Genomic DNA, 19,808 nt, shown 5'->3' with positions numbered 1-19,808 from the left:
TTTTTTCTGTTACCAGGAGGCTTCCTAACCCCTTTCACTTTTGGCACCAAAAGAAAATAATAACATTTGAATAGCTCTTTGGAGAAAAAGACTTGTTCTGGCTGGTGGCCACCAGCCTGGGGCTGCCCCAGGCCTTGCCCAGCATTGCCCTGGGCTGAGGGGACTCCACCTTCGCACATGCATCAGCCTCTTTGAGCATACTGGACAAGCTTTGTGATAGCGCTCTTCCAGTGGGAGTAATACAATAAAGTGTGTCTTACTAAAGCAATTAGCCTCAGGAACTTAGCCATTAGGAAAGAATTGTGCCATATTTGGTAAATGAGGTGATTTTTTTCTCCCTAACTTTTGTTTAATTTCAGATTTTGTATTTTATAGCTAAATTCTTACCCATTTGTGGTAAGTGGAATGTGTAGACAGTAAAAAGCAGATAAGGAAGAAAACCATTTTATTTTAGCTGTTCTTAGTAGTTCTTCACAAACTTTTCATAAGCACCACTGACAGGAAAATCTGTTTTAGAATTCCACTTTTTCTCTCTGCTTTTCTAAGTTTGCTGATGAAGGTGGTGAAATGAAGGATAAATAGAAGATGAAGGAGAAATAATGAATTTGGAAAATTCACAGACTAAATTATTAAGTGGTCGATTGGTAGTTAACTGGGTGGAATCCCATAAATAAGACTTAACCATATGTGCTTTAATTCCCACAGACATCTTGGGACCTTGTGGCCCAGTATTCTGCTCTTCTGTACTTAGTGTGAGAGGTCCTGGTTGCCCATTGGTAGTGACTTCAATGGTTTGCTAAAGCCACTTTCTTAGCAGTGGCTGTTTATAGCTCTGGCATTTGAACATTAGTCCTTTTAGACTCTCTTTATGTTTTTTGTCACTGTCATTTCTTAGAATAGTGAGTGCCTCATCTTTATAATTTATGAAGTACATTTGTCTGCCATAAATTATATCAATTTCAGAGACCATGCTCTTGGCCAAATACAGTTTTGGGATTTGGAATATGAATCAGTATTCAGGTTTTCTCGTCTTTTTTTGTTTGTTTTTTGTTTTACTATTCATAATTTTATTATATCCCTTTATACTGCTAAAGAATTCTTTAATTTTTCTTTTCCTAAGATTTTATTTTTAAGTAATCTCTACACCCAGCATGGGGCTTTAAATTACAACCTTGAGATCAAGAGTTGCATGCTCTACCGACTGAGCCAGCTAGGCTCCCCCTGTAATGTTTCTTTTTAGTCATTTTATTTTTCTGTGTCTTTCATGAAAGGCCAGAACGCTTGACTTTTTTTGTTTGTTTGTTTAAGGTTTTATTTATTTATTTGACAGAGAGCACAAAAACAGGGGGAGCGGCAGGCAGAGGAAGTGGGAGAAGCCGATTCCCTGCTGAGCCAGGAGCCGATGCAGGGGTTTGATCCCAGGACTCTGGGATCATGACCTGAGCTGAAGGCAGATGCTTAACTGACTGAGCCACCCAGGCGCCCTGAAGGCTTGACATGTGCCCTTGTTTTTATTCTTAGCTAACGTATATGGAACCTGTTATGTGCAGGTACTACCAGGCATTGTACATTTACTGTTTTAATAGCCCTGTGAGGAAAGCTCTTTAATAGCTGCATTTTACAAATGTTTTCAGAAACATTCCTACAACATTTTGGTAGTTTGCCAAACTTGTGCTATTTGGCTCTAGAGTCCATTTGACTTAAAATTCTGCAGCCTATATCTGTTAAATGTGGCAGAAGCCCAATTTGGTGTTTGTACTAACTCACGCAGCATGAATCTTCCTTTCTTTAGTTAGCTAGTTGTCTCTTGAGCTGATTATTTTAGTTACCTTGTGAATATTTTATAGTCCTTTTAGCTTTCTTGACATTTAGAATTGTTAGAACCACACACATTATTTCAGATTCAGAAACAGTATCTTTAAGGTAATGGTTCAATTTCCTGACCTCTCTTAAATTAATTCCTTTATGTAAAGCCTAGCACATTAACTGTCTTATAGTATGGGTAGTCAGTGATAATTAGTTTGTTGTTTTTTTTTTCTTCCTAATGATGGATATAGCATGATACAGGTATGACACTTTGAACAAAGACTAAAGATAGTGTTTCTGTTTCTTTTTTCTTTTTCTTTTAAGATTTTTATTTATTTATTTGACAGAGAGAGACACAGTGAAAGAGGGAACACAAGAAGGGGGTGTGGGGGAGGGAGAAGCAGGCTTCCTGCTGAGCAGGGAGCCCGATGTGGGGCTCGATCCCAGGACCGTAGGATTATGACCTGAGCCGAAGGCAGATGCTTAACGACTGAGCCACCCAGGCGCCCCAGTGTTTGTTTCTTTCTTGGAACTCACAGTTCTTTGTTCTGTTTTATTTTTGGTAAACCTTTTATTTTAGGGGTAGTTTTAATTTACAGAAACATAGTGAAGATAGTACAAAATGTTCCCACATACACTGTACCCAGTTAAGTCTGGTACCTTTGTCACAACTGGTGAACCAATATCAATTTTTTATTATTATTATCACCTAAACTCCATACCTTTTTTGGATTTCATTAGTATTTCCCTAATGTCCTTTTTCTGTTTTAGAATCTCATCTGGGTTACCAGTGACAGCCTTTTATATTATGCAGAAAGTTTTGAATAACCCTAAATGCATTGCTTTGTACTTGTCTATGTTAACCTGTGTGCATATATATGCTTAACATTGAATCATCGATCTAGAATGCTGTGTGAATTTTGAAAATGTGGATTGATTTAAAAATTGAAGTGAAGACTTGCAGGGAGTTGTATTTTCCCCTCCCCTGTTGATACCAGCTGAGATCAGGTTGGCGTCAAACTAGGACCTAGTGCAGTGGGACCATGGCTACCATTAGTGGAAACCAGTAAAAATTCGTGAGAGATGATTAAGCTTCCTTAATTCATGCCGTATTTGCTGCCCAGGAAAGGGTATTTTCTACAGTGGTGGTGTAGGATACTGCTTTTTACACACTTAGCTGATAGAGGAGAATGTTGATCTAGAATATTATCAGCAGTGCCTGTGACATATTTTATTCCTTATAATTGCCAACTGCCCATAGGAACAGAATAGTGTTTTCATAGATTGTGATTCACGGAGCATTGGTACTGGAAGGTCCTTTAGCTAGAATCCTTTTATTTTGGCTTCTGAGAAAACGGACGCCTTGAGAAGTAAGTGGCTCCTCTGCAGCCTCCTGATCCCCACGTGCCCTTTCATGGAGCCCTCACACGGCAGTGGTGACCTCAGAGGTGCCTCTGGCTGGCGTGCATGAGGTGGGTGCTCGGCTCTCGGTAGCATCAGGTCTTAGTGGAGAGGATACACTCCCGCAGAGCATAGCATTGGAAGCCGTCTCGGAGGCAGTTTTCCTCTAACCAAATGACCGCTCGTTCCCTCTGTGAGAGAAGAAGAAAAAAAAAGATTTTCCTTAAGGTTGTTTGTTTTGTTTTTTTCTCCTTAAGGTGGTAATATTAACAAATAACTTTTACCTTTGTGAACTTGTGCATATGAAATTGTTTCTTGTGATTATTTTATAAATGTTGTAGTCTTTTTCTTCCTGTGAAGGTCAGATTTTCTATCACAGTACTTTTTTGTTGGAAAATAAAATATGACTGGAGTACCAACTAGAAGGATTTTTGTTTAGTCCTCATCTCCTCAAAAGGTTAAGTTTAAATATTTAGTTAAAACATGTTAATGAGTTTCTTTGTGAAATGTTTTTGTTTTAGTTACTTACACATTGGGCATGCAAAAGCTGCTCTTCTGAACCAGCACTACCAGGTTAACTTTAAAGGGAAACTGATCATGAGATTTGATGACACAAATCCTGAAAAAGAAAAGGAAGATTTTGAGAAGGTAATTAAAGGTGTAGTGATGACCCTTTGTCAGAAAAGTTAATGAAAATTAGAGGGTGACCTGATACCTTCATGGTATGAAAATAAGTTTGTTCTCATAGCTGCTTTTTTCCCTCCTCTGTATATTTTGTGTCTGAGACCTAAGCCAAGCAATATTGAGCTCCATACCAAAAAAACTTCAATTTATTTTTTTCTTCCTCAATTGTACCATTTACCAAAGTGTGCTATATTTGCCTATAAGTACCAGTTTCTTAAATGAATTGGTCACTAGAGGCAGGTTTCCTTTTTGTCATACAATTGTTAAGTGTATGAATGAAAGAAACACTTAAGTAGGTGTTGGAAAATTGGGAACGTTTCCTAGCCTCTTTTATTTTCTTTATTCAGAAGCACTGCAATATATTCAAAGAGAGGGCAAATGATTGTCAGTATGACCAATAATAACCAGTTTTCCAGAGTAAATGGAAAGCTCCATCATGAGATCAGCCTTCTCAGCTGCAAATTTGGAGACTAGTATAATGAATATCTTTTTTTTCTTTTCTGATCTAATATACAACTTGCACAACCATTTTCAGGCTTTTTATTTTATTTTATTTTATTTTTTTGACTGATGGTGTATAATTACATTTGCCCAAATGCAGTTATCAAGGACTGAAAATACACAAGAAAATGCAAAAGATAAATTAATGGTTATTTTGGATTCTTTTTGCAGGTTATCTTGGAAGATGTTGCAATGTTGCATATCAAACCAGATCAATTTACTTATACCTCGGATCATTTTGAAAGTATAATGAAATATGCAGAGAAGCTAATTCAGGAAGGGAAGGCTTATGTGGATGATACTCCTGCTGAGCAGATGAAAGCAGAACGTGAGCAGAGGATAGAATCCAAGCATAGGAAAAACTGTAAGGCACATTTAGTGTTTTGTATTTTAACTGTTGATTTTTGAATCTGTTCTTTAGTAGAACAAGATTTCTATGAAAGATGCTGATTTGAGACACATTTGGGAATATGATTCATACATTAATTCATCACAGCATTCTTTTTATCATCTTTACATTGTTTTTACTTTGTGGGCATCACAGCTGCATGCGAGTGTGTGTGCCCTTAGTGTCCCACTTACTAAGTGCCATCTTCTGCATTGTATTCATTCCGTTTGAATGGTTAGTTCTGCAGCATTTTGTAGTTCTCCCAATTTAAATACTTAGCTTTTCTATAAAAGGTTTGATGATCATGTTATTAGTACCCAAGTCATCTTCTTAGCATGTGGGTAAATGTGAATATAATATTGATTATAATATTTAAGCTTGATACTACTCTATACCTCAGAAATACTACTTAATGAAAGAGCATATCTTTCTTATTATTTTTTTTTTTTTAAGATTTTATTTATTTGACAGAGACACAGCGAAAGAGGGAACACAAGCAGGGGGAGTGGGAGCAGGAGAAGCAGGCTTCCCGCAGAGCAGGGATCCCGATGTGCGGCTCGATCCCAGGACCCTGGGATCATGACCTGAGCTGAAGGCAGACGCTTAACGACTGAGCCACCCAGGCGCCCCAAAGAGCATATCTTTCTTATTCATTACTTGTTCCCTGAGCTACTGAATAAGGCTATTTTCATTCTGCAGTTATGTTGCCATAATTTCCACAATACTGAATTTAAATCTTGGCAAGTGTATAGTAAATTCAGTTTGTTACAGAAGTCTTTCTTTTTTCTCTCTCTTTTTAAAGTTTCCCTATGTTTTCAAATACAGTTAACTGTGCTTTTAGACCTCACTTGATTTTTTTGAGGGCAGGTAAAATGTGTCCGTTGTCTTCAGGAGCGTCCACAGAGAATCGTGTAATAGTTCTTTCTTACCTACATGGGACAGGTTTTCAATATTCTCACATAAATAGAACCAAAGCCACTTGGGACATAGAATTCTTTTTTCTGGGATTAAACTTGTGTCATTGTTTTCTGTGATCTCTCATGTTTTTCAATCCAAGAGTCTCCTGCTTTCCCCTGGAATGACTGACAGGGCTTTCAGCAAGCCCATGGGCTCAGGCTCACAGCCCGAGCCATGCTCTTTACCTGGGCATGGGCTGTAGTGCTGATGCATGTGGGCCCTGTGGATCAGACCAGTCTGGTCTATCCCCTGGGCATGAGGTGGCAAAGGGGGACAGAATGGTTCTGCTTCAAAGGCGGTATTAAAATTTGAGGGGGTCAGGGGCTGGCCAGTTGTGCTGTGATGGGAAAATGGGAGATGCAGGATGAGAAAAACCTTCAGGCCTCTTGCTCTCTCTCTTACCCTTAATCAGTACTACATCATTGTAATGTGTTGATTTGATTTCTAAAAATATATTTATAGAGTATATTTTGTAAGTGTTCTGTGAGACTTTTTCATAAGAAAATGATGCATTTACTTTTCATACCAGATATTAGAACTATTACAGTACTTTTAAACTAGTGGAGTGTGCTTATAATATACAAATAGAATATGAAAATCTGTATCAAATTATGGGACTATTAAACTAATTTGAATTCAACTAGATTAGTAATACATTAGATAAACTGTGATATAATTATCATTTCATAGCTATTGAGAAGAATCTGCAAATGTGGGAAGAAATGAAAAAAGGAAGCCAGTTTGGTCAGTCCTGTTGTCTGAGAGCAAAAATTGACATGAGTAGTAACAATGGATGTATGAGAGACCCAACGCTTTATCGCTGTAAAATTCAGCCACATCCAAGAACTGGAAATAAATACAAGTGAGTGCATCTCTTTCATTATGCTTGGTAGCCTACTACGATTTTGCTTTGATGATCTCTGTAAATAAAGAGTAGATGCAGAATAGTCAAGAGACTTTGATCTTTGTTCATCCACAGATTAGTAACTGCTGTTGGTAAAGCATGTAATCTAATCTCTTGGGGTGTTTACTCACCTATTGATTAAGGTTATGCTAGGTTATTTCTAAGATCATTTCCATCTATAAAAGTCCTTCAGGGCGCCTGGGTGGCTCAGTTGGTTAAGCGACTGCCTTCAGCTCGGGTCATGATCCTGGAGTCCCTGGATCGAGTCCCGCATCGGGCTCCCTGCTCGGCGGGGAGCCTGCTTCTCCCTCTGACCCTCCCCCCTCTCATGTGCTCTCCATCTCTCTCATTCTCTCTGTCTCAAATAAATAAATAAAATCTTTAAAAAAAAAAAAAAAGTCATTCAGTCTGCTTTAAAGTTGCTTTTTATGTATTGATTAGGTTTACTGTGGTGTATCTTTAGATAAAGATACTTTTCTTCCTCTTATAAACTTGGATTCTGCTGGGCATAAATTGATTCACAAAAGTGATAGAATTGAAAATTTACAATAAGAAAGTATGTGTCTTTTTTCTACTTTTGATTAGTTTTCTGTGTGGGTTTTCAGTTAATGATTTTTTTCTTTAAATGGATTCCCCTCCCCTATTAATTTACTTTTATAAAGTAACTAGAATATTCTTTTATACTTTGAAGAAGCCTACTACATATAAATGCTGAATCAACACTTTTGAAGAGATTAGTGAATGTAAATGCTAACCTGTTTAGCCAGTGTAATTTTCTTTAAACGTGTGGGTGTACATGTGTGTGTCCATATGTAGACAAACACCTTATACATGTAGTTACAGGTGTCTACATAAGTCTTTCATTTTAAACAGGGTGCTTCCTCCTTATTTTACTAAGCAAATACTTTGAATACATTTGGAAAAGTGAATTTGGGTACACATTTTCAGTATCAAATAATTGCTAAGCATAATGCAGTAACATTTTAATGAAGTTATATCCAAAAATTAGAAGGCATAATGCAATATTATATTTGTTAAAATTCAAATTAAAAGTACTTGCACATTGTGTACATTATTTTAATCAGGAATTGTTTTTAAGACTATTTCATCTTAAATGGGTGATCTTAATTAACCTACTTTTCTTCTCTTTTACTTGTCAGAAGAATATGCTTTGTTCTTTTTTTTTTTTCTTTTTTCTTTTTTTATTTATTTATTTGAGAGAGAGAGAATGAGAGAGCACATGAGAGGGGGGAGGGTCAGAGGGAGAAGCACACTCCCTGCCGAGCAGGGAGCCCGATGCGGGACTCGATCCAGGGACTCCGGGATCATGACCTGAGCCGAAGGCAGTCGCCTAACCAACTGAGCCACCCAGGCGCCCAGAATATGCTTTGTTCTTAAATTCATTTAATTACAGGAGATTTAAGCTTAGGTATTTACTCAAATGTGGGATTAGTTAAGATGTTGAAAAGCTAAAAATTCCCTTGAATTATTATGTACAGTTGACCCTTGAGCAATGTAGGGAGTTAGGGCGCCGACCCCCTGCACAGTCAGAAATCTGTATATGACTTTTGATTCCCCAAAAACTTAGCTACTAGTAGCCTCCTATTTTTTTTTTTTGAAGATTTTATTTATTTATTTATTTTATTATTATTTTTTTTTTTTTAAAGATTTTATTTATTTATTTGAGACAGAGAGAATGAGAGACAGAGAGCATGAGAGGGAGGAGGGTTAGAGGGAGAAGCAGACTCCCTGCCGAGCAGGGAGCCCGATGCGGGACTCGATCCCGGGACCCCAGGATCATGACCTGAGCCGAAGGCAGTCGCTTAATCAACTGAGCCACCCAGGCGCCCTTTATTTATTTATTTGACAGAGAGAGACACAGTGAGAGAGGGAACACAAGCAGGGGGAGTGGGAGAGGGAGAAGCAGGCTTCCCGCAGAGCAGGGAGCCCGATGCGGGGCTCGATCCCAGGACCCTGGGATCACGACCTGAGCTGAAGGCAGACGCTTAACGACTGAGCCACCCAGGCGCCCCTAGTAGCCTCCTATTGACCAGAAGCCTTACTGATAACATAAACAGTCAATTAACACATTTTTACGTTATATGTATTATATATTGTATTCTTAAAATAAGCCAGAGAAAATAAAATGTTATTAAGAAAATCATAAGAATACCTTTGTAGTACTGCACTGTATTTATAAAAATCCATGTGTAAGTGGACCCATGCAGTTCTAATTTGTGGTGTTGAAGGATCAGGTGTATTTTGCTTTTTGCTTTCTACCATGCTATACATTGGCCATTACAGAAGTATGATTGTAGAATTTGCTGTGCCAATCAATACCCAATTGTCTATTAAAATTGCAAATTTGCTTTTTTGTTTCAATATTGAGGGGTTAACTGATTTATTGTTCTCAAAGACATAATATTTTGATATACTTTGAATATTATGGGTAATACAACCTGTTGATTTTTAAGAAATTCCTAACTTGTAAGGAATTATATTTCAAATTACTATTGCTTCTTATAATACATAATCTAAGATGGAAATGGTAGAATGCTTCATTTTGCTTTTCAATATATTCCCTTTTTTTCCAGTGTTTATCCGACATACGATTTTGCCTGCCCCATAGTTGACAGTATTGAAGGTGTTACACATGCCCTGAGAACAACAGAATACCATGACAGAGATGAACAGTTTTATTGGATTATTGAAGCCTTAGGCATAAGAAAACCATATATTTGGGAATATAGTCGACTAAATCTCAACAACACAGTGCTCTCCAAAAGAAAACTCACATGGTTTGTCAACGAAGGATTGGTAGATGGATGGTATGTTTACTGTTATCTAGAATTGAGAGGAGGAAGTAAGAACATGGTCTATCAGTGATTTTAAAACTGTTTTGAGGGGTGGGGGTAGGGGGTGAATGGGAAGAGGTGGAATGGGTAGGCCTCTAGGATTTCTAGTCCTTTATTTCATCTAGCACATCAAGACCCCCTACCTCTCCCCTTTATTTTAGTGCTACAAACATGGAGTACCCATTTGGACCCTGGTGCATGGGAATGCAAAACACACAAGGGTGTATTCTCTGCAGATCTTAGCATTTTATAGAAAAGTAGCTGTGACTCTGTCCTTTGTATATCTGGTTACCATTCTCCACACTCTGCTGAGGCTCTGAGGCTTTTCTTTTCAGGTGGGTCCCAGGAAGGCCAAAAATGCCCTGAGTTGAGGTGAGGACGTAAATGGTCTCTGCCTTGGTGTTGAAGACCCATCCTGTGGAGCTGTTGGTTTCCCAAAGGACTCAGCACCTAGGAAAAGTTTGCAAATCTCTGTAGCATATTAATAACCTATACAGGATTTCTATGAGAAAGTGGAGTATAAAAATTAAAGTCATCTTGTAGCTATATATCTGTGTAAATGAAACCTGTTCAGATGCGTTACCATGCTGATAAGTCTAAGAATATTTTTTATCCGAATTAACAGGAATGTATATTAGTTTCTATTAGCATCACATAATAGTGACAATATTAAGTATATGTTGAATAATATGTATTTTATACTGGTTTATTGTAGAGCCGAATCTGATAAAAGGCAAGTTTATCTTGGGCTCCCGGCAGAGAGTTTTATTGCAAACTTAACTAAAGTTTGCAAATTTCTGCAGAATATTAATAAACAATGTATATATTTTTTACAACCCAAAGGACTTTGTGAAGTGTATTCATACATGGATGACATGATACCATCTCTTATCTGATTCTCATGGTCGTATATAGAATAGGGACCTTGAATATTTGTTAAATTAAAAGCAAATAAGAATGTTCTAATGCATGGGTTTTCCATATTTGAAGATGTCACCTCTGTCTTTTTTGAAATGTGTTTTACTATTTCTAGTAGTGCATTTATTTTACTGAGCAGTATTTGACTAGTAAGCAGTTTTCCTCTTCCATGAATGTGGGCTCACCTGGTATTTGATCTACCCAGTTATTATATAAACAACTCAGTCCAAATATTTCACAAGCTGACTATAATTTATTATTCATTAAGGTATTTTGTACTGCTTGTGTTTGTACATTAAAAAGATCTCCTTGGCACTTACAAATTTCCCTATTTCCCAGGGATGACCCAAGGTTTCCTACTGTTCGTGGTGTGCTCAGAAGAGGGATGACTGTTGAAGGGCTGAAACAGTTTATTGCTGCTCAGGTGACCTACACTTTGTTTTCCAGGTTCTCTGTTTTAGTTTTCAAGTGTCTTATTAATATCCTTTTAGTCTCTATTATTCCTGTTTGTTCTATTCCTTGTTCCTTATAACACAAGGGCAGATTTTTTTTTTTTATAAGGAGTATGTTTATAATAGTGGAAAATTGAGAATGTCCTACTCTTGTAAGCTGAAGTGGAACAAAGGCAGCCTGTAGTATTTTTATATAGTGAAATATATGGCTCTTGACTGGCTGTTCAGGGTAACCAAATTGTTTGTGCATACTAGGTTTCATATTCCAGTGGAAGTAAACTTGCAAGTATTTATTGGGTTTATTTTTTTTATAACATGCTTAGCTTAAATGAAATACTCTAATGAATACTTTTTTCCTTTTAAGTCATTTTATTATTGATTTTCTAGGGCTCTTCACGTTCAGTTGTGAACATGGAATGGGACAAAATTTGGGCATTTAATAAAAAGGTACACGTTTTGACTCTTGGTCCTCCTTTCTTGTGCCTAATTTCTGAATAATATGATATGTGTAGAATTCGTTAGTGTGTTCATTGTAGAGAAAATTTTGTGAAGAATGTTACCATTTTGCAGACCTTCAGGAAAATGGAATGTTTTCCTTTCTTAAACCTATAAAGAGCATTAAGCTTGTTAGCTATACCAAACAAGTCACAATGATTAAAACAAATTAACTTGGAGTTAATGGGGAGTGGTAACAGTTTTTTCCTTAAATCTTTTATGAACATTGCATTTCATTTTTCTGCTTTCAAGCTGCGAGCTCTCTGTAAGAAGGTATTACTTAACGCTTTTATTTGCCTTACTTAGCACATAGCTTTTAGCATATTACATGTTATAACCCGAGATGTTATACAGCTTTGAAGCACAATCACATTTATATAAAAGACTTGCTTATACAAATCCACTGAAAATGCATTATTCCTAGTTTTAAGAAACATGTCCTCTAGTTTTCTTTGTGGCAAGGGGAAGATTTGGCTAACTTCATTCCACTGTTCCCTTGTGTGCTGAGAGGACAGAGTTTGAAAGTTGTATGTTTCACCGAGTTGTATAGAAGGTTCACTAATTTTAATTCCTTTGTCTTATTGAATCTAGCTTTTTTTTTAACGGTTTCTTAAATGAAAGTCAAATAAGGAATACTGCATATTGACATTGTTAATTACCAATTGGAAGCAGATGCTTAGACACTATAATAAGGCAAATCATTAAGATGCCATGTTTTAAACTATAGTTTCTGTGATTGTGTTCTGTACTTTTTTTTTCTTATTGCTGCTTGATTGTGCTGATGCCTTGCCTCAAGAAATACTTGCTTGTCTCGCATGTGTCTTGAATTTGTTTTTTTCAGTCTTGTGTGTTTTTGATACATAAAGGAATTAATTGGTTCTTTCTGTTGCTGCAGTTACTAATAATAAATACAAGTAGAATTTACAGGCAAAGTTAATTTGGTGTACTTTTCATTAATAACCCAAATTTTAAAGGTTTTAAATTTTAATAAAGTTATACATGTGCATTTGGTTCAAATACATGAACTATATTTCACCATGGTCAGAGAGTTCTGTAGGGTCTGTTAAGGTGAGCAGCATATTCCCCTCTTCTTTCCTCCCATTTTCTCCCCCTAGAGAAATCACTTTCAGCTCTTTTAGATCATTCTTTTGGTATTTTTATTGCCTGTGTCTCTAAATAAGATGTGTGTTGCTACTTCTTGATTTTTTTTTTTTTTTAAGTTTCAAGCATTCTCATTTGACTCCCACAATGGAAAGAGGGGACATGGGTCTCTTACTTTTTCTCAGACCCTGTTGGTTTTCTTGTAGTTGATTGTTTTCCCTCATTTGTTTAGTTTTCTAATTCCGTCTTCAGCTCTCCTCGAGATGTCTGAATTTCCTACCAAGATGTTCTTGTGCCTCAGTATTCTTTCAGTTTCATCGTGGAGAGAGCTCTGCCAGAGCCTTCTGCGCTGCTCTGTGCTGATCTGGATTAGAGGCCCGTTAGCTTCTGAAGCTCAGCAGTTTTCTGAGGTCAGCCAGCATCGTCCTGGGATCCCGTTTGCTTTTGTTCTGTGATGGATCACCTGGTTCTTGGATCTCTTTTTATGTTTCTCTTACTTGGCTGTGCTCTGTCCTTTGGTAGCTCCCTGAGAAGGGGGCAAGGGATGAAGATTTTTGAGACCTTGTGTATGACCTTTTTCACTCTGAAATTGCATGATGATGTGCTGTGGTGGGGCTCTGTTTTCATCCTTACCCGCTCGAAGAACATGTGGCTTCTGGTCTGGAAACTCATTCCTTCAGTTCTGGGAAATTTTCTTGAATCCTTTCTTTGTTTTTTCTCTACTTTGTTTTCTTCTCCCTGGAACTCCTCTTTAGCAGATGTTGGACTGGTCCTCCAATTTTATTTTCTCTCATTTTCCATCTCATGTTTTGGATTTGCTTTGTGCTAGATTGACTCAACTTTATCTTCCCACCCTCCCATTGAGTTTTTCATTTATGTATCATATTTCCAAGATTTCTTTTATGTTCTCTGAATTAAAAAAAAAAAAACTTCTTGTTCCTGTTTCATGCTTAGAATACTAACATCAATAGGAATTTTATCTTGTGGTATCTCTTTCCTGCAGATTATTTTGGCTTTTTGTTTCATATTAAAGGCATATTAAAGACATCTCAGAGGTCTGGGGATAGTCTTGGTTATCTGCTCATGTTTAACATGGAGGACTAAAGGAGCAGTTAGAAGCCCCATAAGAAAGAGTTGGACTTGTCATCTGAGCCTCACTGTAGGATGACCTGGTTGAGTCAGTTAGTTGGAGAACCTCTATGTCAGTAATTTTATCTCTTATCTCTTGGGTTAGGCAGTTTTCCCAGAGGAGTTTCTTTTAATTACCTGCCTGAAGTATGAAGGCTTGGCTGCCAGAGCTTTGGAGCTGGACAGAGGAAGACTGAGGGCCTTTCTATCTAGTATTATGCATTCACTTAATTCCCTCATCTCTTTGTGCAGTACCCTCACCTTCAGCTCCTCCTGATACCTGCCAGGATCTAGGCCCCCTCCTCCTTGCAGAGTAAACTTCCCTTCTGCAGTGGGGATGGGGGAGGGGCAGTTGCCTCATTTATGGAGCAGAGAAGGGGATGTTTCCAGGATTTTGTTGTTGTTGTCTCCTCTTTGATTACACTGATTTTTCTGGGTTTGTGCTTTTAAACAAACAAAAAAAATCCTTTATGTCTTTTTAGAGGGTATGTGGGAGGGAGAGAAAGTAGATGAGTATTCTTCAGCAGCTTTGTTTATCCATACATCTGTGGCACCTCTAATCATTAAGCACCATGTTGAAAACAGCACAATTAAAACATTTTGATTGGTAGTAAAAATGAAGTTATTCTAATGACATACCTTTTTGTTTTTATTGCTGGCTTTCCTCACCTCTTCCTGTACTTCCTTCACTTTGCCACTCTTTCTGCCCCTTGAGGTACAGATCTCTTATTTAGGTTTCATGTTCCATTCAGTCTGATTATTGCTTTGTTATTTTGTAGTTTGCTCTATCTTTCTTTCCAAGCTCTGTGAATAAAATGTAAGTGAAGCATCACTGAACTAAATTTAACGCCGTGGCACTGTGAAGCAGTCATTAAGGACGGAGATAAAATGTTATTCTTTGGACACTCTCCCACTCTTAGTAAGTTAGCATCTTTGTTAAAGTATCTTCTGGTAAAGGACAAGAGGATTAACTCTGGATTAGCTGGAACTCTTTTAAGTACATGCTCCTTTGGAGAAAGAGCTTTGTTTACAGAGTAGAGCATATGTGGCAAAGAAAAGGGGAGAAATGGATGGAGCGGACAGTGAGATGTGGGGTGGGTAATGATCTCAATATCCCTCTGAAAATACTATAACGCATGTTTTCTTAGCCCGACTTTTCATGTTGGTAGGAAACTAATACATCATTTTTCTGAATCATAATTAAATAGAAGCTATCTGGTTCCATTAAATAATCTACCTTGATACTGATAGGAGACATTTCACTAGCTTACTCTTTATTAACCTCTCTAATTTTCTTCTTGGTTTTATGGAACTGTTAAGATTTGAACTCTTCAGTCCAGGCAGAGAAGTCATAGCTTTAAGGTGTTCATTTCAGAGTAATACTTGCTTACATCAACCTTCCTTTACTGCTTTAATTTTAAAATCTGTGTTAGTATTTTAGTGGCATGATAATATAATAGTTTTTCCCCCAAATCTCATCCCAACCCTCTTGCCTCTGCCCCTACCTAGTAAATTAAAAGTATGTAGAGACTTCTCTCTTTGACCCCAAATAAGGAAAGTCTTCCTTCAAACGAAAAATTTTCAAGTAAACCCCAGTACATAAAAGGGTAGCTGTTCTGGTGGGAGTGTGTTAAGGGTTCTGGAGTCTTCTCAGTCCCAGGCCTGTCCTTCCCCCATTGGGTGGTGTCTGCCAGGGCAACCCCTTGAAATCCCTGGGACCATTTGGAGTAATTTGATCCAGAAATATTTAGAATTAGTATAATTTTAGAGCTGAAAAAGACTTTTTTTTTTTATTTAAAGATTTTTATTTATTTATATAACAGAGAGAGAGAGCACAAGTAGGCAGAGCGGCAGACAGAGGGAGAGGGAGAAGCAGGCTTCCCACCGAGCAGGGAGCCCGATGCGGGGCTTGATCCCAGGACCCTAGGATCATGACCTGAGCCGAAGGCAGCGACTTAACGACTGAGCCACCCAGGCGCCCCTGAAAAAGACTTTTAATCCAAGATTTCCCAGACTTGACTGTTCGTGACTATCCTGTGGAATGCTTGTTAAAAATAGATTTCTAGACTTTACTCCAGACTAATATTACGTTCATTATCCTGTAGGATTAAGTGGCCTGAGAAGCTGTGCTAGCCACTGCTCTAAGTGATCATTATAAATAGTTAGGTGTGAGAAACCTTCTCCTCCTCTTGTCAGTTGAGGAAACTGAGCTGCAGTGAACTGGAGTAAGTTTCTCAGGCCGGCTTGTTTAGTTTTAGCTTCTTTAAAGAAATTATATCTTCCTGGCTTAAATACTGCACTGAGGAATCACAAATTAAGTCTTTGATCATTTTAGCCCAATTGAAGCTGAAAGGAGGAAACTTTTACTAGTAAGAATGACCTTTAAGCTAATTCAAGGGAAGGAAAGAATGGAATAATAAATATAGAGAGAGGCTGGCCCTGATTTACTACCAACATGAAATATTAGCCATGAGAAGTAGCAGACACAGGGAAGTTAAAGAGCTTTTCAAGCTTTTTTTATGAGTGACTCTCTGCGTCACTCAGAATTTTCATATCATTCTTTTCAGAAGCTGAAAAATAATCTCAAAGCAAACAAACAAAAAACAACCAAACAGTGGTAACAACGAGATAATACAAAACAAAACAAACGTAGCCAAATTTAATTAGCCATACCACTATTTCCTACATCCAACTTAGCTGTTTATACATATGCCTCTATCTACATTTTTCTTTCATATGTTTTATTTAGTATCTAAACACTGCTGTTGTGTGTGGTCATCATGGATAATTTTAAATTGAACAGCGAAGTGAGGAAAATACATCAGATTCAGAAGGGCATGCTACTGCTGTTCTGGAGATGGAGTTAGGTTAGAGCACAGCGAGTAGGACCATTCATTCAGTGAATCTGCAAATGTTTGTTGATCACCTGTGTGTGCCAGGCCCTTGCTAAGTACTGGGAACACAGTGGTCCCTATATACGTAGCTTGCAGACCAGTAGAAATGTCTTGTTTATACTATGAGTTTATAGAATTGCCTTATTATAGTGACCTAATGCTTTGCTTTTGATGGTGATGTGTTGCCTAACACTGATTAAAAATGATGCTAAAATACAGTATCTATATTCTTTGAAACGGACTTCTCCAACAATACAAAATGACATATCACTTACCTATAGGATTGATCTATAACCCTGCAGCACGATTTTTCCTCACCTTCTAATACCAGAGTTAAAAGTTTTTTTCAAAAGTAATATTTTGCTTTAACTAATTGGTTTCTTTTCACCTGTCAGTAGTTATTCTTGGGAAGGAACTCTAAATTTCATGTAGTTTTCGATTATGATTGTTTTCTTTTTTTCTACTGGACATTTAAATATTAGAGGAGATTTAGCAGGTAAACCAAAAAATTAGTAAATGCAGTAACAAAGAAAGCCAGTTAGTATTCCTGTGCTATTATTTATTTTACTTACGAAGTTTTAAAAATATCTGAATGTTTTAACACGAGGATGCATTTGTTGCAGGTTATTGACCCGGTGGCCCCACGATATGTTGCATTACTGAAGAAAGAAGTGATTCCAGTGAATATCCCTGAGGCTCAGGAGGAGATGAAAGAAGTAGCCAAACACCCAAAGGTCACCCGACACTTTCACCAGTGTTATTCTTAGAAGGAGCAAGACACTAAAAGGGAAAATGTGGTTTGGGGCAATAGCATGGTTTTGAGATCGTTTTTTATTCAACATTATTTGTCAGGATTTTGATACTAATTAAGGGTTTCTTGCTGAAGCAATTTATTCTAGTAATAATCCACACCACATCTCAGAACTTTTACACTCTGTGCCTATTTTTTTTTATTCTGTAGAGATATCCTATAAGAAAAGTTTATCTTTTCCTGGAGTCATTTTGAAAGATGATACTATAATTCATGCTCTTTATGGGGAAGCTGAGGTGCATTCTCTGTTAACTGGGTTATTCATTGTTGCCTTTGTCTTTAAGCCAAAACATTAGACCTAGTAATGTTGAATCACAATTTTTTTTTTTTAAATAAGCTTCATGCCCAATGTGGGGCTTGAACTCATGACCCTGAGATCAAGAGTCACACGCTATACTGATTGAGCCAGCCAGGTGCCCTTTGAATAACAGTTTTCGTCTAGAATCTATCACATTGCCATTTAGTCTGTTTTAGAGAATATCAGTGAAGTGAGGATGAAATCTGTTCATCTAAATTCAGAATATAAATCTTAGATACAGATAGTAGGGAATTCCTCTTAGTTAAACCAAAGTTGTTGTATTAGTTATGACTGCTTGATTGACAACTTTGAAGCAAAAATAGATCCTTTTATTCCAGCTTTGTGGTTGTCTATAAATACCTTCATTGTATAATGGAGATTCATAGACTAACTCACCCATACAATAGGCTAGTATACTCATAACCTTACTCATAACTATGGTATGTTCACAGACTAAGTCACATATAAAATAATATGCATCTAAGTTGTAGCCTTATGTGATTGCCTTTCTATATGACATTGGCTGTTTTTAACTTTAAAGGTTTGAGTTGTTTTAAGGGGACTCCTAATAAGATTTGAAAAGAGTATGTATCTATGATTGATTTGGCTTTGCCTTTATCTTACATCTGATTGGTTCAACCAGGTGATGGTGCTATCTATGTATCATGTCACCCACTACAGTTAGCGTAATTGTGAAGCTTACTGAATGCTTTGAAACTTGAATGGCGAGGATAAAATGTTCTAAGGTGCTTACTTGTTAAAGTGATAGCTGTGTTCAGATAGCTTAGTTAATAGTTACACGAGTAATAAAGGATAAGTAGTAAAGGACCAATTGATTTGGAGACACTCTTTCAGTGATAACTGGATTGCTCAGTGTGATCTTTGGAATCTTTGTTACCATTTTCCTCACAAAGTGTTGTAGATTTAGCCCGTTAGCGTTCTTTTCTGAGCCCAGCAGAATATAGGTCGATACAGCATACTAATTTTTCTCAAATGCATTGGTACATTTATTGAACAGTTACTAAACACATGCTGTGTAACATTTATTTCAAAAAATCTTAGACTTCTTTTCAAGTCCGTCAAACAAAAACTGAAAGTTAACACACCGTTCTTTTTATTCTCCAGATCTTTTTTCTTCTTTATGTAATATACAATGAAAAGAGAAAATTTATCTGTCTATACAAATATGACGCTCTTCGTCTTCTAAAAGATGAAAGGTCCACCATTTCCTGCTGTGGTGACCTCTGTTGTCCTGTAATGTTCTACAGCCACTGATGAGGAGTGACTTCCTTTTCTCCTTTGCTGCCAAGCATTAGTGACATTCTGAGGAGAGCAAAGCAGATTCTGGTTGGAGGGACACCAAAGACAAATACTGTCTTAGCTCTGAAAACAAAGAATCTTAGGCTGGAAGTAATTTTAGGGACAGCTCAACAGCTCACTTCATCTGACTCCCATTAGCATTATTGGTCAGGTGACTGACCACCTGTCACAGAGCCGGGGTTCAACACGTTTGGTTAAAGAATGAAATGAATGAATATATAAATTTGTATGCTGCATTCAATAAGCTGTTTCAATCAACATTCTCTCTCTCTCTTTTTTTTTAATCATCAGAATCCTGATGTTGGCTTGAAGCCGGTGTGGTACAGTCCTAAAGTTTTCATTGAAGGGGCTGATGCAGAGACATTGTCAGAAGGGGAGATGGTTACCTTTATAAATTGGGGCAACATCAACATTACTAAAATAAACAAGTAAGAACTTTTCATCTGTTTTTATTAAATATGGAAGGGAATTCTTGTTTATTCACTTACTAAAAATGACCAGATTTAGACTCATTCGTTTTTCCAACTGGTAAATCTGCTCAGGCGTAGAAACTGCCAATTCTGGACACACAGCAAATTTCTTTTCCGTATGTGTTCCAGTTTATTAATCTTGGGATATGTTTTGCTTGTGATGTTGCAAATTACTGTGTCTAGATGTAAAAAAAAAAGTTCTAATGCTTACGGGTCCCTTTTTGTCATCTAATTCTCATTGTACAGTTGCCTGGGGAAGGGGTCCTTTGGACAGAATTTGTATATATAACATTCTTTATTCTAAAATTTGCTTTAAAATTGTTTTGTGATGAATATGAACTTTCTAGTTATTATAGTGTGCTACACTTGTTAGTTCTTAAGATCACATAAATGGAACATAGTATGCTAATAAAATTAATTTGTAT

General features: G+C 37.2%; 1 protein-coding gene across 1 annotated transcript in view; it reads left to right on the top strand.

The window, feature by feature from the left end:
- EPRS1 (glutamyl-prolyl-tRNA synthetase 1) overlaps positions 1–19,808 on the top strand; it is a 67,682-nt gene that overhangs the window by 11,854 nt on the left and 36,020 nt on the right. Inside the window, exons 7-14 of the mRNA XM_081825189.1 lie at positions 3,729–3,855; positions 4,564–4,756; positions 6,428–6,599; positions 9,236–9,469; positions 10,754–10,838; positions 11,254–11,313; positions 17,108–17,218; positions 19,205–19,341. Of these exons, the coding sequence (XP_081681315.1) occupies positions 3,729–3,855; positions 4,564–4,756; positions 6,428–6,599; positions 9,236–9,469; positions 10,754–10,838; positions 11,254–11,313; positions 17,108–17,218; positions 19,205–19,341 (1,119 nt within the window). The remainder of the gene's footprint in view (positions 1–3,728; positions 3,856–4,563; positions 4,757–6,427; positions 6,600–9,235; positions 9,470–10,753; positions 10,839–11,253; positions 11,314–17,107; positions 17,219–19,204; positions 19,342–19,808) is intronic.

The sequence above is a fragment of the Leptonychotes weddellii genome, chromosome 6, assembly GCF_054177405.1.
Source record: "Leptonychotes weddellii isolate Sample4059 chromosome 6, ASM5417740v2, whole genome shotgun sequence".
In the NCBI taxonomy this organism is placed as follows: domain Eukaryota; kingdom Metazoa; phylum Chordata; class Mammalia; order Carnivora; family Phocidae; genus Leptonychotes; species Leptonychotes weddellii.
The sequence above is the reverse complement of the archived record's forward strand: the minus strand, read 5'-3'. Positions and strand labels throughout refer to the sequence as shown.